This window comes from Bufo gargarizans, unplaced genomic scaffold, assembly GCF_014858855.1.
Source record: "Bufo gargarizans isolate SCDJY-AF-19 unplaced genomic scaffold, ASM1485885v1 original_scaffold_1579_pilon, whole genome shotgun sequence".
Lineage (NCBI taxonomy): Eukaryota > Metazoa > Chordata > Amphibia > Anura > Bufonidae > Bufo > Bufo gargarizans.
The window spans coordinates 345,380-358,182 of record NW_025334421.1 but is presented as its reverse complement, the minus strand read 5'-3'; the positions used below and the strand labels follow the sequence as shown (position 1 = coordinate 358,182).

Genomic DNA, 12,803 nt, shown 5'->3' with positions numbered 1-12,803 from the left:
TAAATCTTTACCTAAATGTCACTGACATTGCATAATCCTCATTCTACCTACAGGTATGACTGGAGTCCTGCTCTTAGCAATCATGGCTCTAATGTACGTGTTTTCTTCATATTATTTTCGACGTGTCAGTTTCCGTGGCTTCTGGATCATTCATCATCTATATGTACTTTTCTATATTTTGGTAAGATTCTAATAAAAAAAAGCACATAAAATAAGTCTAGGTGGAGAAAAGAAGCATTGCGTTCAGATTAATAATTACCGTATTTTTCGCCCCCATAAAACGCTAATGCATCTTATGGGATGAATACAGGGCAAAGACATTTAAATTGTGCGGCGCATTGATTATGCTCGGTATATCGCAGGCTGTGCTGCATAGGAACAGCAGCCTATGATGTACCAGACATACCAGAAGAGAGGAGGAGAGCCCGGCGACTGCAGTGCATGCTTGCTGATACAAACCGGCCACGGCGTGCGCTGGGAGATAGGGTGTACAGTAGCTGGTGTCCGGTGATAGAGACCGGCCGGCAGTGGAAACGTTGGTGGGAGCGCAGGAGCAGGCAAATGAGGGGCAAAGCAGGCTTTCCTGCCACACATCTAAATCTTCACACTGCCTGTTTCTGTGTATGGAGGTATGAGGGCTGATGAGAGGATGGGGAGCTGATGAGAGGCTAGGGGGCTTAGAAGAGGCTAGAAGACATAGAAGAGGCTAGGAGGCTGATAAGAGGCTGGGGCTGATGAGAGTCTAGGGGGATAATGAGAGGCCAGGGGGCTAATGAAAGGCTGCTGAGGGCTGATAGGCTGCTGGGGGCTGATAAGAGGCTAGGGGGCTGATAAGAGGCATGAAGGCTCATGATAAGAGACATTGGGGCTGATCTGAGGTCTGAATGGGGGTCTCACTTATATTGGGGCTCTTATCTGAGGCCTGATTGGGGGTTGTACACTTGGGTCTGACCTGAGATCTGATTGGGAGTCTGATCTGAGGTTTTATTAGGGTCTTATTAACATTGGGGGTCTGATTGGGGCTGTCAGCTGAGGTCTGATTAAAATTGGGGGTCTGATTGCTGGTCTGACCTTAGGTATAATAAAAAATATTTTTTTCTTATTGTCCTCCTCTAAAACCTAGGTGTGTCTTATGGGCCGGTGCGTCTTATAGGGCGAAAAATATGGTAGATTCTCTCATTTATAAAACAAGGTTTGAAAGTCAGGATTTTATGGATTTGATACGTTACTCATATTGTTTAAGTAGATGCTCAGTATACAGTATGACCCTGATTTTTCATGCCTTCACTCCAGGTTTCTGGCTTCAAAAAGTCATAAAATAGGGCTTTTGCGACATTTTACAAAATTCACAACAAAAATGTTGTGAATTTTGTAGTTTTAAATCACTCACTCTAGTTTTAAAAAATGGTTGTGGTTAGGTATGTTAATAATTTTCACTCCAGACGTATCATTGAGACTTTTTTTTAAAGTCACAATCTCACTCCAGTAGTAGGGTGGAGTAGGAAAACTGGAGTTGGTTTCCAAAACAAAAGTGTTAGGTTTAAGGATAAGACAAAATTGTAACATTTGAAAGTTCTTCAACAAAGACTCAAGCAAAACTGAGTTCAATTTTTGCCCTCATGATAAATTCTACCCTATATCTTTATAAAAGGGGTCGCCCATCTGGATAACCCCTTCTTTGAATGCAGCTGTCCTGAAGACAGATCACCTCAGATCCAGCCTCTCTCTCCAACTATCAGTGTATATAACCAGGGGATGCGCTTTGCAGCTGCTCATTTATTACATAGCACATATGCAAATGATTCAACAACCATGCAATACTGTATAATCTTATGTTGAATCCTGCAGAACAGGAGCTACTGGCTCTACTTTGGCTCATAAAGGAAAGTTGTTAGAGGAGGACATGCTTACACCTTAATAGTTTCTATGTCACCAATTTGTGTTTTGATAATTGAAATGATACTCCAGCCAACATTTAAGCATTGGCTTAGCATAGGTAAATATGATCAGCACTATAGACACACATAGCCCGAGTGAATTACGTCTTCTGGTAAAGTTAAACAATGTTAGACGATCATAGACATTGCTTTACTTGATTGCTCTGGTAGGACATAATGCTAGAACACAATGCTTATCTCTGTGGTGTTTATTCTGCAGATTATCATTCATGGCAGTTTTGCACTCATTCAACAACCAAAGTTTCATATATATTTTATTGCCCCGGCTATAATCTTTGTGTTTGACAAACTGATTAGTCTGAGAAGAAAAAAGATTGAGATAGACGTTTTGGAAGCAAAGCAACTTCCCTCAGGTATGTAGTGGACTATATTACCTGATAAAACACATTGTAATCAAGGTAATTAATGATAAACATTGAAAAATGAAAATGCAATAATTCATTACAATGGTGTTTTACTAATGAGGCTGTTTTGGAGAGTAGGACAATTGTACAGCTTCAGAATCCTCCAGTAAATAGTTGGTATTGCTTGGGTCAACTGCAACTAGCATCTCTTCTGTATGGCTCATAAGGGGTCTTGAGCAAGCGAACCATTTCTATTACATCTGTGGGTTTGCCTTTTGCTATGTTACTTTTTGCATACTTTTATTCTCAGTTTTTCTTTTGTGGGGCCGAAAAGTTTTCTCATTGGTATAATTGTATATTGCAAAGTAAAATCCTGAAATCTGTTAAACCCAGTACCAGCTGGGGCACTGCTCTCTTATTTAATCCCTTCTTCGGATAAAGGAAGAGATACAGATACTAGAAATATAAAAGTGTTTGTGAACAAATACAATTCAATATCAAAACAACAAGGATTTAAAAAAAAAATGAAAAAAAGAAATATATGCGTTGGTTCACTTTAGGATGAAAGTTGAGCCTGCAATTTAGTGAAAACTGATCAATATACAATAGGATGAAAGTTGAGCCTGCAATTTAGTGAAAACTGATCAATAAACAATATCCAATCATTTAACAATTTTGCGGCTTCAATTTTTACAAGAGAATCTAATTGCACATATCACTCCATGCATAATCTTTATTTCACTTATTGTATTTGAAGGTGTAACTTCCTTAAAGTTTCAACGGCCGTCTGACTTTGACTACAAGTCTGGACAATGGGTCAGGATCGCCTGTTTGTCTCTTGGTACAGATGAATACCATCCCTTCACACTGACATCTGCCCCCCATGAAGAAACATTAAGTTTACATATAAGAGCAGTAGGACCATGGACGACAAGCCTAAGGCAGATTTGTTCATCTCCTTCATTCCCTAAGGTATACATGACATTTGCTATTTTTGAAGTGTTGGCTAAAAATTTTCAGATTCATTCCAAATCTGGTCATAGACAAAAGATGTATGTTGGCCAAACATGGCCGACCATAGAATGTGTATGAAATTTGGATTTCAACTACCCAATCCTTTTGTTCTCTGGAGAATAGTTGCTGTCACATACTTTCTTGGGGTAAGCAATCTGAAACACTCCTGCTGTTGTGAAATTACTACTCCCAGCATGCACACTTGCTCAAGTGTTCTAAGAATTCTCACAAAAATCAATGGGCTATGTTGGAAGTTGTAGTTTGACAACAGCTTGAGTGCTGGAGATTGCCAACACCCGGCATAGTATATCTGCACGTAATTAAAGGAATTGCCTAAGATAATTCAAGACCTTCAGACAAGTCCCCCAAATAACTAAAATAAAAATAAAAATCATGTATATTCACCATTGTCTCCAGTGCTGTTCTGTGCACTGTTGGTGCGATCCTCCACTGCAGCCAGTTACTCTTTTGAATTATCCTAGACAACCCCTTTTAATATATGTACTAAGCTATTTTCACTTTCATTACTTTGTCTTTATTATTTAGCTTTTCTTGGATGGACCATTTGGAGAGGGACACCAGGAGTGGAATAAGTTTGAAGTGTCGGTGTTAGTTGGCGGAGGAATCGGAGTTACACCATTTGCTTCAATCCTAAAAGATCTGGTCTTTAAATCATCAGTCAATGCAAGGATACAATGCAAGAAAGTATGAGTACATGTTTATCCTTTTGTAAACATCCATAAAATATGAGTGAAAAAATATTTTTATGGGACATTACATGGATGATTATAAATCTGGAAAACACCAAAACATAATACAATGGGCGTAAAAAAGTCACAAATCCCAGTTTTGTGACTCTTTTTTTTAAAAGCTATTTCGACTAAATTTAGTTGCAACTAACATTTTTATGCCACACTTGCCAGTTTCTGAGATGGGGGCGGTGGAGGGGGTGGACATTTATCATAATTCATGCCAGAAACTGGCATAACTCATGACCGAAATCTATGCCAGCTACAAGATGGAGTATATTTCAGTCAGGCACACAGAATGGTGGAGGAGGCATTTGATTTATGCTGAGACCTGCATCTCATTATGTATTAAATGCCTCCTGCAGCGGTACAGGGCCTATCTAGACCAGTGTAGCACATGCCACCGAGTGTCATTATTCCCTGATGACCTCTTGATGCCTCTAAAAGTTTAATCATAAGTTAATATAAACCTAGTGTCATACAGTATTCTAAAGGGAATAGATTGTATGATCCAGCATGTACATAAAATCCAACTTTTAAGCAACTTTTTGAAGCATGTTAAAAATCATTCCTACTGAGAAACTCTATTGGCTACGTGTTTCCACCACATCCTGCCATCTTCCTCATGACATAAAGCTAAATACACCTTTAACCGATTATGAATAAACACCCATTTTCTCCCATGATAATACATTTATAGACCTATGATTGTTATAGCAGATACATCAATGAACTCCTACTCATTTGTTTTAGACACCCTTATTATCATAACTATATCTCTTTTCTTGATTTACAATGATTTACTCAAACAGGAAATATTACTCAATCTTTCACATATAGGAAAGTTACAGCTGCCCGAACTAACCATTCAAAACATTGAAAGCCATTCCTATGGATGAGATAGATGATTCAAGCGAGCAGAAATTGTAATATACTGTTTGATTTCCACTTACAAGCCAAAAACATCTATAAATGCTTCCTGACAAGAGGCTATCCCAAGTGGATAACTAAAAGAGCATACCACAAACCTATAACTAAAGTCAGTCAGGATTTATCATTTAATCCAGGGATGCCCAACCCGCGGCCCTCCAGCTGTTGCAAAACTACAACTCCCAGCATGCCTGGACAGCCTACAGCAGGGCATGATGGGAGTTGTAGTTTTACAACAGCTGGAGGGGCAGCCGCAGGTTGAGCATCCCTGATTTAATCCGTAAAAAAGAATACCAATGATACACCAACTGTAATATTGAAAATCAAAAACATTATTATATGAGGATCTTAAATTTGAATACTTACTAAGTAATGGTATCAGAGTCATATATAAAAAGCACCTACTATTGGACCCCTTCATAGTAGTTATGCCCTTTAGTATCCCACAATGTAGAATGCTCTTTCACAGAAACTTTTGGTTATGGTACAAAATAAAAATTTTCCTATCAAACTTTTGATTTATGGTAAGAGTTCCATTTTTCTGCCATAACCTTAAAAAGCACTTTTCAGATCTCCTTTGGGAATCAAACCCTAGAACTTGGAAGACAGTTAACTTAATACTACACTATAAAACCTTACTGCTCTAAAGTAAAGATTGTGCTTTGAAAGCAACAGCAATACTATACTATATTAAATGTAATAATAATTGATTACACTGTAGGTCTGGGGTTCAATTGCCCCCTGGTTGGTTATGGTAAAAAATAAATAAATGAAATCTAACTTTCTAGCTTTTGTTTTAAGAGTTCTATTTATCTTTTATTTTATTTTTTTAATAATCATCTTACAGATATCCTTTGGCAATTGATGTCCAGACCTGTTGCATGATACATAGCAAAGTTACCACCACACCATATAAGCTTAATATCTAGAGGAAGAGATTTTCTGTCCTTAGAAAGCAACAATAATACTATACTATACTGCTACTTTCCTAATATTACTTTTTCATGGAGGGGGTTATGGATGTAAGCAATGGCTCTTAAGAAATAATATCACAAAATACAGGATTGTAAAAACTTTATTTAACATTTGACAAATATAAAGTGCATATAACATGCTTAGAGCTTTTTATAGACAGACAGGACTCATTTTAAAAACAACAACTAAAATAAAATATCATTGGTGGTTCAGCTGAACACTGAAAGCAGCTCTGAACCACTCGTCACATATCTCACAATGTACAGTGCTGAGGGAGGGGAGAGAATGCTGGACTGATAATACAGCCCAGCCTCCTCCCTGCTATGACAGCAGCACAATGTACTGGAAGGAAGGAGGAGGAGCGAACATGCAGAAATATGCATGTTGGACCCGATCCTAGGACCAAACTACAGGTTTTGTCCATGAGAAACTGTAGGGCAACAAACCAACAGGATGGCATTTTTTGTAGGGCAACAAAGCTAGAAAGTGGTGCAATTTTGGTAACAAAGGGGGAGATTTATCAAGACACCACTAAAAAGTTACCCAAAGTTTCTGGCGCAAGTTGTAGCAAATCTGGTGGGTCATGCTAAGACCCGCCCTTTCTCTCCACTTCAGAAAAGTGTTGAGAAGCTTAAAAACTCGCAAATTGCCATAATTTGCCAATTTTTCATGCCACAATAGTGGTGTAAAAGCATTAGTAAATGTCCCCTACTTTGTAATTTTAAAAATACTTAAATGCAAAGGCTCTTTACAATGGGCTAGCATTAACAACTTGGACCAACCCCTTTAACTTGCGTAAAAAAAATTGTGTTTCATTATGAACTTTACTATTTTGTATTTATTTTGATAGAAACTTAAATAATATAGATATTTTGCTTTTTATTATTTCTTCATTTGTTTAGCTATTCTATGCAGTTTTAAACTTTTTGATCACATAGCTAGATGCATTGTTATTTTCATCACTGCGATATTGCTGTTCTAATTGTAACCTTTGTGCTGTGTGCAGATACCTGTTACCAATGGGTGTGTACATATAGTGGGTTAAGGGTGTATTATTTCACTTCATGCCATGAATAAGACCATAGGGTGTGGTAGAAACGCGTGGAGGAAAACAAAATTCACAGGCTGCAATAAAAGTTGCTGCTCTCCACTCTGGTGAATGGATGAGGGTCCTAAATAGGGGGACCACTCTCTATTAAAGGGAATATCCAGGAAATGATAATGATGACCTATTCTCAGGATGGGTTATCATTATCACATTAGCAGGGGTACGAGTCCCGGCCCCCCCCACTGATCAGCTGTTACAGGGAGCCACCACACTCACTATAGCCGACTCCTGGCAGATCACCAAGGACAGCGCCATACATAGTATAGCAGCTGTGCTTGGTATTGCAGCTCAGCTCCATTCACTTCAATGGGGCTGATCTGCAACTAGGCCACGTGACTTCCAGAACTGCATCAAGAACCCATCATGCTGAATATACCTCTGGACTGAATGTAAATACTTGTCCTGTTCTCTTCTAGATTTATTTCATTTGGGTAACTCGCACTCAGCGGCAGTTTGAATGGCTGACAGACATCATTAAAGAGGTGGAAGAGAAAGATAGCAACGACCTTCTGTCAGTCCATATATACATCACGCAACTTAGTGAAAAGTTTGACTTCCGCACAGCCATGCTGGTAAGCCTGCTGCCCAATCTATTTCTTTCTGTTCTTCACATTCAATATGCTGGAGTTGGTTTTGTAAGAAATACCGAAATTTTGGCATAAATAACTATGGAAATCTACTAGCTACGAGCAGGAGTGGATTGCAATCTAGATGCACGCTCTGCCAGAGGATCCACTTAATTTATAAATTAAAAGCATCCTCCAGCGCTGAAGAGCTAAACCCCTGGTCTTTGATAAATGACCCTCATTGCACTCTGTCTCATTTTCACCTATTCCTCCGTATCTTTTTTATTTCTACATTGATGTGGCTGTATGCAGGAGAAATTGTGGATATTACTGTGTAATTTATATATAGTACATATTTTGCTCACAAACGTAGGAAAAAAAAGTATTTCTTGGCTTTCTGTCTTGTTTACATGGTTGATTTTTCACGCTGAGTAACAAATTAGTTTGTCAGGTTATTACAGTCACATGAATTCCTAATAAATGTAGGTTTTTGTTTTTAAGTAGTATGGGGGAATTTATTAAACTGGTGTAAAGCAGAACTGGCTTGGTTGCTCGTAGCAACCAATCAGATTCCTACTATTATTTTCCAAAGGAGCTGTGAAAAATGAAAGGGGGAAAGATAGTTATGGACAGTTCTACTTTACGCCAGTGTGATAAATATCCCCCTATATGTACAATAAAATGTATATTATATCGACAGTGGCATTTTAATACATTTTATTAAGTTTAAATTAAATCCGTTAAGGAATAAATAATTCACATCCTTATTTTATAATTTGAATAGTTTAGAATCATCCCATATGCTAGTGGTCCTTGAGCACAATGGCATCACAGATCTGACCAGTCACTTGTCAGAAGTTGGGATATCAAATAAGAGGTATTGTAAATATCATCACTGCAAAAACAGAATTAGCCCATAAAACGCAACCTTTAATTTTCATGATAAAACTCCCAAAATGAACCATCACAGTAAAACACCCTACAGTATCCCTACTTTCTCCCTCCCTGTCTTCTTTGTTCTTCCTGTGTTACCCTGATCTCACTGGGGTATCCAGGAAGAAGACATGGGGTCACCTACAAGTGCAAGGAATGGTAGAAAACAATCAGACTGTGATGCTGATACACAGTAGTTCAGTCAGTCACCGTTAATACAATACAGGTTAGGTCAATGGGACATTATAGGAGGTACTGAGATGCTGTCTAACATTAAATCAATCATATGAGCCCCAAGTCCAGTATATTGCTGTATTCTTGTCTACACTAGTCTATATAGGACTATACTTACAGGGTTATTTCTATGTACTTGGTAGTTCTCATGACTGATGTAACAGTAGATGCTGTCTAACATTTGCTACAGTATTCTCATTGACCAATGTACTGGACCTGGGGCGCATATGACAGATTTAATGTTAGACGGTATCTCCTACAGTGTCCCACTGACCTAATCTCTGTTGTATTACCAGTGACTGACTGAACTACTGTGAAGACAGTGGGATCGCCCTTGTCAGGGCGGCAGTTCTACTACTAGGCAGGGAGAGAGTAGGGATACTGTAGGGTGTTTTAATGGGGTTGTTTTCATTTTGGGAGTTTTATAATGACAAAGGTTATGTTTTAAGGGATAATTCTGTTTCAGAGGCCAAAATTTCTCATTGTGGCCAATGACTATTTTGGCAGACAAGGGTCTGCCATTAGCAATCTCAAATGATCGTTTGTGCTTGCTTTTCAAACAATAGCTGGCTATTTCAATTGACTTTTAGTTTCTTGTGTATAACCACCTTTGTGTCTGTATCACCCAGGCTGCTGTTAGGCAAAACTTATTGTGGCGTATTACTGAATAGACAGCTCTGGCGCCCTTTCTATGTCCAAAGAGCTGACAGCAAAGGGTTCCTCTACAAATTGAAAGACAAGTCACCTATGATCATTTCCCAAAGGTTTCAGAATCAGGATTCAGAATCAGGTTTCAGGATCAGAAGCTGATCTTATCCTGGCTGTAGAACAGAAGCTGCTTTCATTAGCTCATTCGAAGAGCAGGAGCGCCCAATGAGGTCACCCCCTCTACAGTGAAGCCAAAAAACATTTCTGCAGTATGAGAGTTTAAAAGAGGCTTCCCAGCAGTTGCAGATGCATTGCTATCGCCCAGATCCTGCAGAAGAACATAAGAATAGCATTTGTAGAGTAACATTGTAATTACTGTATTAATTATATATTTGTTTTAAAAATGCCCTAAATAAATATGAACTCTTTGATGTTGCAGTACATCTGTGAGCGGCACTTCCAGAAAGTTCAGAGCAGAAGCTTAATGACTGGGTTGAGATCAGTCACACATTTTGGAAGACCACCATTTCTGGGATTTCTGAATTCTTTACAAGATGTCCACCCTGAGGTTCAGTATAACGCTTATTATACTACCAACAATAGCATTTTCAGTCGGTGATCTGACACCATTAGTTGATTGCAGAATAAATCAGCTTTATACATGCATTTAGCGTTTCCCAACGATTTTTGTTACTATGACAGTTTTTGGTGTAAAAAAATAGCACTTCCCCATCCTCGCCATTGGGGAGTGGCAGGAGTAAGGGTTGTAGTGAAAATGGGACTATCAGCCGTGACAAATTCAAAGGCAAATTCTAGACATTAATGACAACTGAAATCTACACCAGTCAGGGGCCCACAGACTGCTGGAGGATGAGTCTAATTTATGACAAGGTCTGCGCATCCTCAAGCAGTGCAGGGGCTACCAAAGACCAGTGTAAAATGCCAGTCTTTGATAAATGACCCCCCCCCCCCCCCATTTCCTTAAAGTAACCTTTACCATTATCCGAACAGACACCCTAAAAAAGTAGAAGTCAGAGCAGAAGATAGAATTTTAAGTTAAACTAATGCATGTGAAAAATAAATAAAATAAACAATATAAATAATTCCCTCCTCTCTCACAGTTCTGCATGACAGCTAACTGCAAAAGGAGATTTCATCTAAGCATAGACAAATATTAATGGATAATTTGACAATATTTCAAATAATATGCTGACAGTATCGCAGTAGATAAAACGTACTGTCGTGGAAATATATGATATGAGAGGAGAGCAGTTTATTCTAAAAATAGCAGTACAAGATATGTAAATAATGATGTGTGTTTTAACTTTTTCCAAAAGGTGAAGAAAATTGGTGTGTTCAGCTGTGGTCCTCCTGGAATGACGAAAAATGTTGAAGATGCCTGCAAGAAACTCAACAAAAGAGACCAAGCCCATTTTATGCATCACTATGAGAATTTTTAACTTATTACTACATAAATCATCAGTAATTGGTACCATTGTACCATTATATTGCCGTTATAACAATTATAGACAGTAGTTGGCAGTTTCTCCCCACACATTCACTCTGAAATTGACTTACTTAGTTATAAACTAAATTGGTAAATTATAATAAATATTATTAGACAAATAACATTCAAATAGCTTCAAGAATGGTCATACTGTAGCTTTCATTAAATATCACAACTCTGCATTTGATTTGATTTTTATTCTTGTAAAATATTGAAATAAAGAAATGAGTTCCAAAAATAGGTGTGACTTATATTCCTACCAATATATAGTTTAATGTACCAGCCCAGTACCTCACATGAATCTAGAGTTCCCCCATTTATTGCTCCAATTGCTCTGCTAGATTTATTTCAAGCTGGCAGCTCAGGGGTGTGTCCTTTCTGCTGTAGCTCTCCTCCTATGACAGCTCAGGGGGATGTCCCTTCTACAGCAGCTCTCTTCTCATCACAGCTCAGGGGGTGTGTTATTCTTGTTGCAGCTCTCTTCTTGTAATTGTCAGAGCTTGACCTGACTGGTGGCAGTAGAAGGGTGGAACTGAGTAGGCACTTCCACTTCATCAATGTTACAGAGGTTGACAGAGAAATAACGAAAATGGCAAACAGATGGCACTTTACATATAGATTTTATTGAATAAGAGGGAATACTATATTTATAATTAAGTGCAATTACAAAAGTCTTCAGATCTGGGTGTTAATTTAAAAAAAAAACATAGGATATTTCTTGTGGGATAGACTTTATTGGGGTGTCTCAGAAGTTATCACCAAGCTTGGGGAGGGCACTTGTGAATGTAGTAACACATGGCATGCACAGTTGCAGATACACTTTGCAACAGCTCCGTGATCTGACCAATGAACAGGGAAACTCCTCTCCATGCCAATAGGACATATAGACAGGAAATGTCCATTTAGCACACGTCCTTTAAGGGATTTAAAAGAGGGGAGAAGCTAAGTGCATTCAGTGCTTACTTTTATATATTGGTTTATATGAGAGGGATAAAATAATTTATCTAAAAAGGATGTGAAAATAAATGCCTTCAGCTTCAGTAGATTTTCAGCTTGCTCAGCCACAGGCTTACCCCAGCAGTAAGTGACCCATGAACGCCAGAATGTACTTGACTGATGACCCTCTGATATGTAGAATAGTGATGAGCGGCAGGGGCAATATTTGAATTTCGATATTTTGCCAATATTTGGGCGAATATTCATCAGAAATTTGCCATTGTTTTCTTGATTGCGAAAATCGGCAATGTAATATGCTCATATTGTGCGTGCAATACAGACATGGGTCACTTTTGCAACTTTTTCAAGCCGTTAGAAGTTTCCTGAGACTGTAGAAAATGGTTAGCACAGCAGAACATTACAAAAGCTTTATATGCAAAAAGAGTGTTCCAATATATTTGCTATTGCGCAAGTTGGCAATTAATGATGCGCATATTTTGGCGCAACTTCACATTTCAGCAGGTCTGACTACATATTATTGATTGGTGCATTAAGTATTGTTGTGAACTTGTGACATCACAGCATCACACTACCTAACACCTTGCACTGCAACAGAAAATATTAAGCATGGCAGTCACCAACTGGTACAAGATGTGGATTAATCCAGGGCAGCCATTTTGTGCTGTCTGCAAATTGTATGGCCCTTGAAACACCGCCCCTTTCTACCCACATCATATCCCATATGATAAAAATTAACTATGTAACAACTAGAGTGGGGGGCATACATGTATATTAAAACCAGAGTGCACTAGCAGTTCTGAATAACAACAATACCCAAAATTGGCCATCTGGCCCAAGAGAACCCCAATAAAGTGCACATCCATCAATCATAAAAGCATTA

At 38.5% G+C, this 12,803-nt stretch overlaps 1 protein-coding gene across 1 annotated transcript in view; it reads left to right on the top strand.

Moving 5' to 3' along the window:
* Positions 1 to 11,178, top strand: part of LOC122923413 (dual oxidase 1-like) — a 119,418-nt gene extending 108,240 nt beyond the window's left edge. Inside the window, exons 28-34 of the mRNA XM_044274222.1 lie at positions 54 to 181; positions 2,158 to 2,311; positions 3,060 to 3,274; positions 3,863 to 4,021; positions 7,495 to 7,650; positions 9,899 to 10,027; positions 10,797 to 11,178. Coding sequence (XP_044130157.1) covers positions 54 to 181; positions 2,158 to 2,311; positions 3,060 to 3,274; positions 3,863 to 4,021; positions 7,495 to 7,650; positions 9,899 to 10,027; positions 10,797 to 10,919 — 1,064 coding nt within the window. The 3' untranslated portion in view covers positions 10,920 to 11,178. The remainder of the gene's footprint in view (positions 1 to 53; positions 182 to 2,157; positions 2,312 to 3,059; positions 3,275 to 3,862; positions 4,022 to 7,494; positions 7,651 to 9,898; positions 10,028 to 10,796) is intronic.
* The last annotated feature ends 1,625 nt before the right edge of the window (positions 11,179 to 12,803 follow it).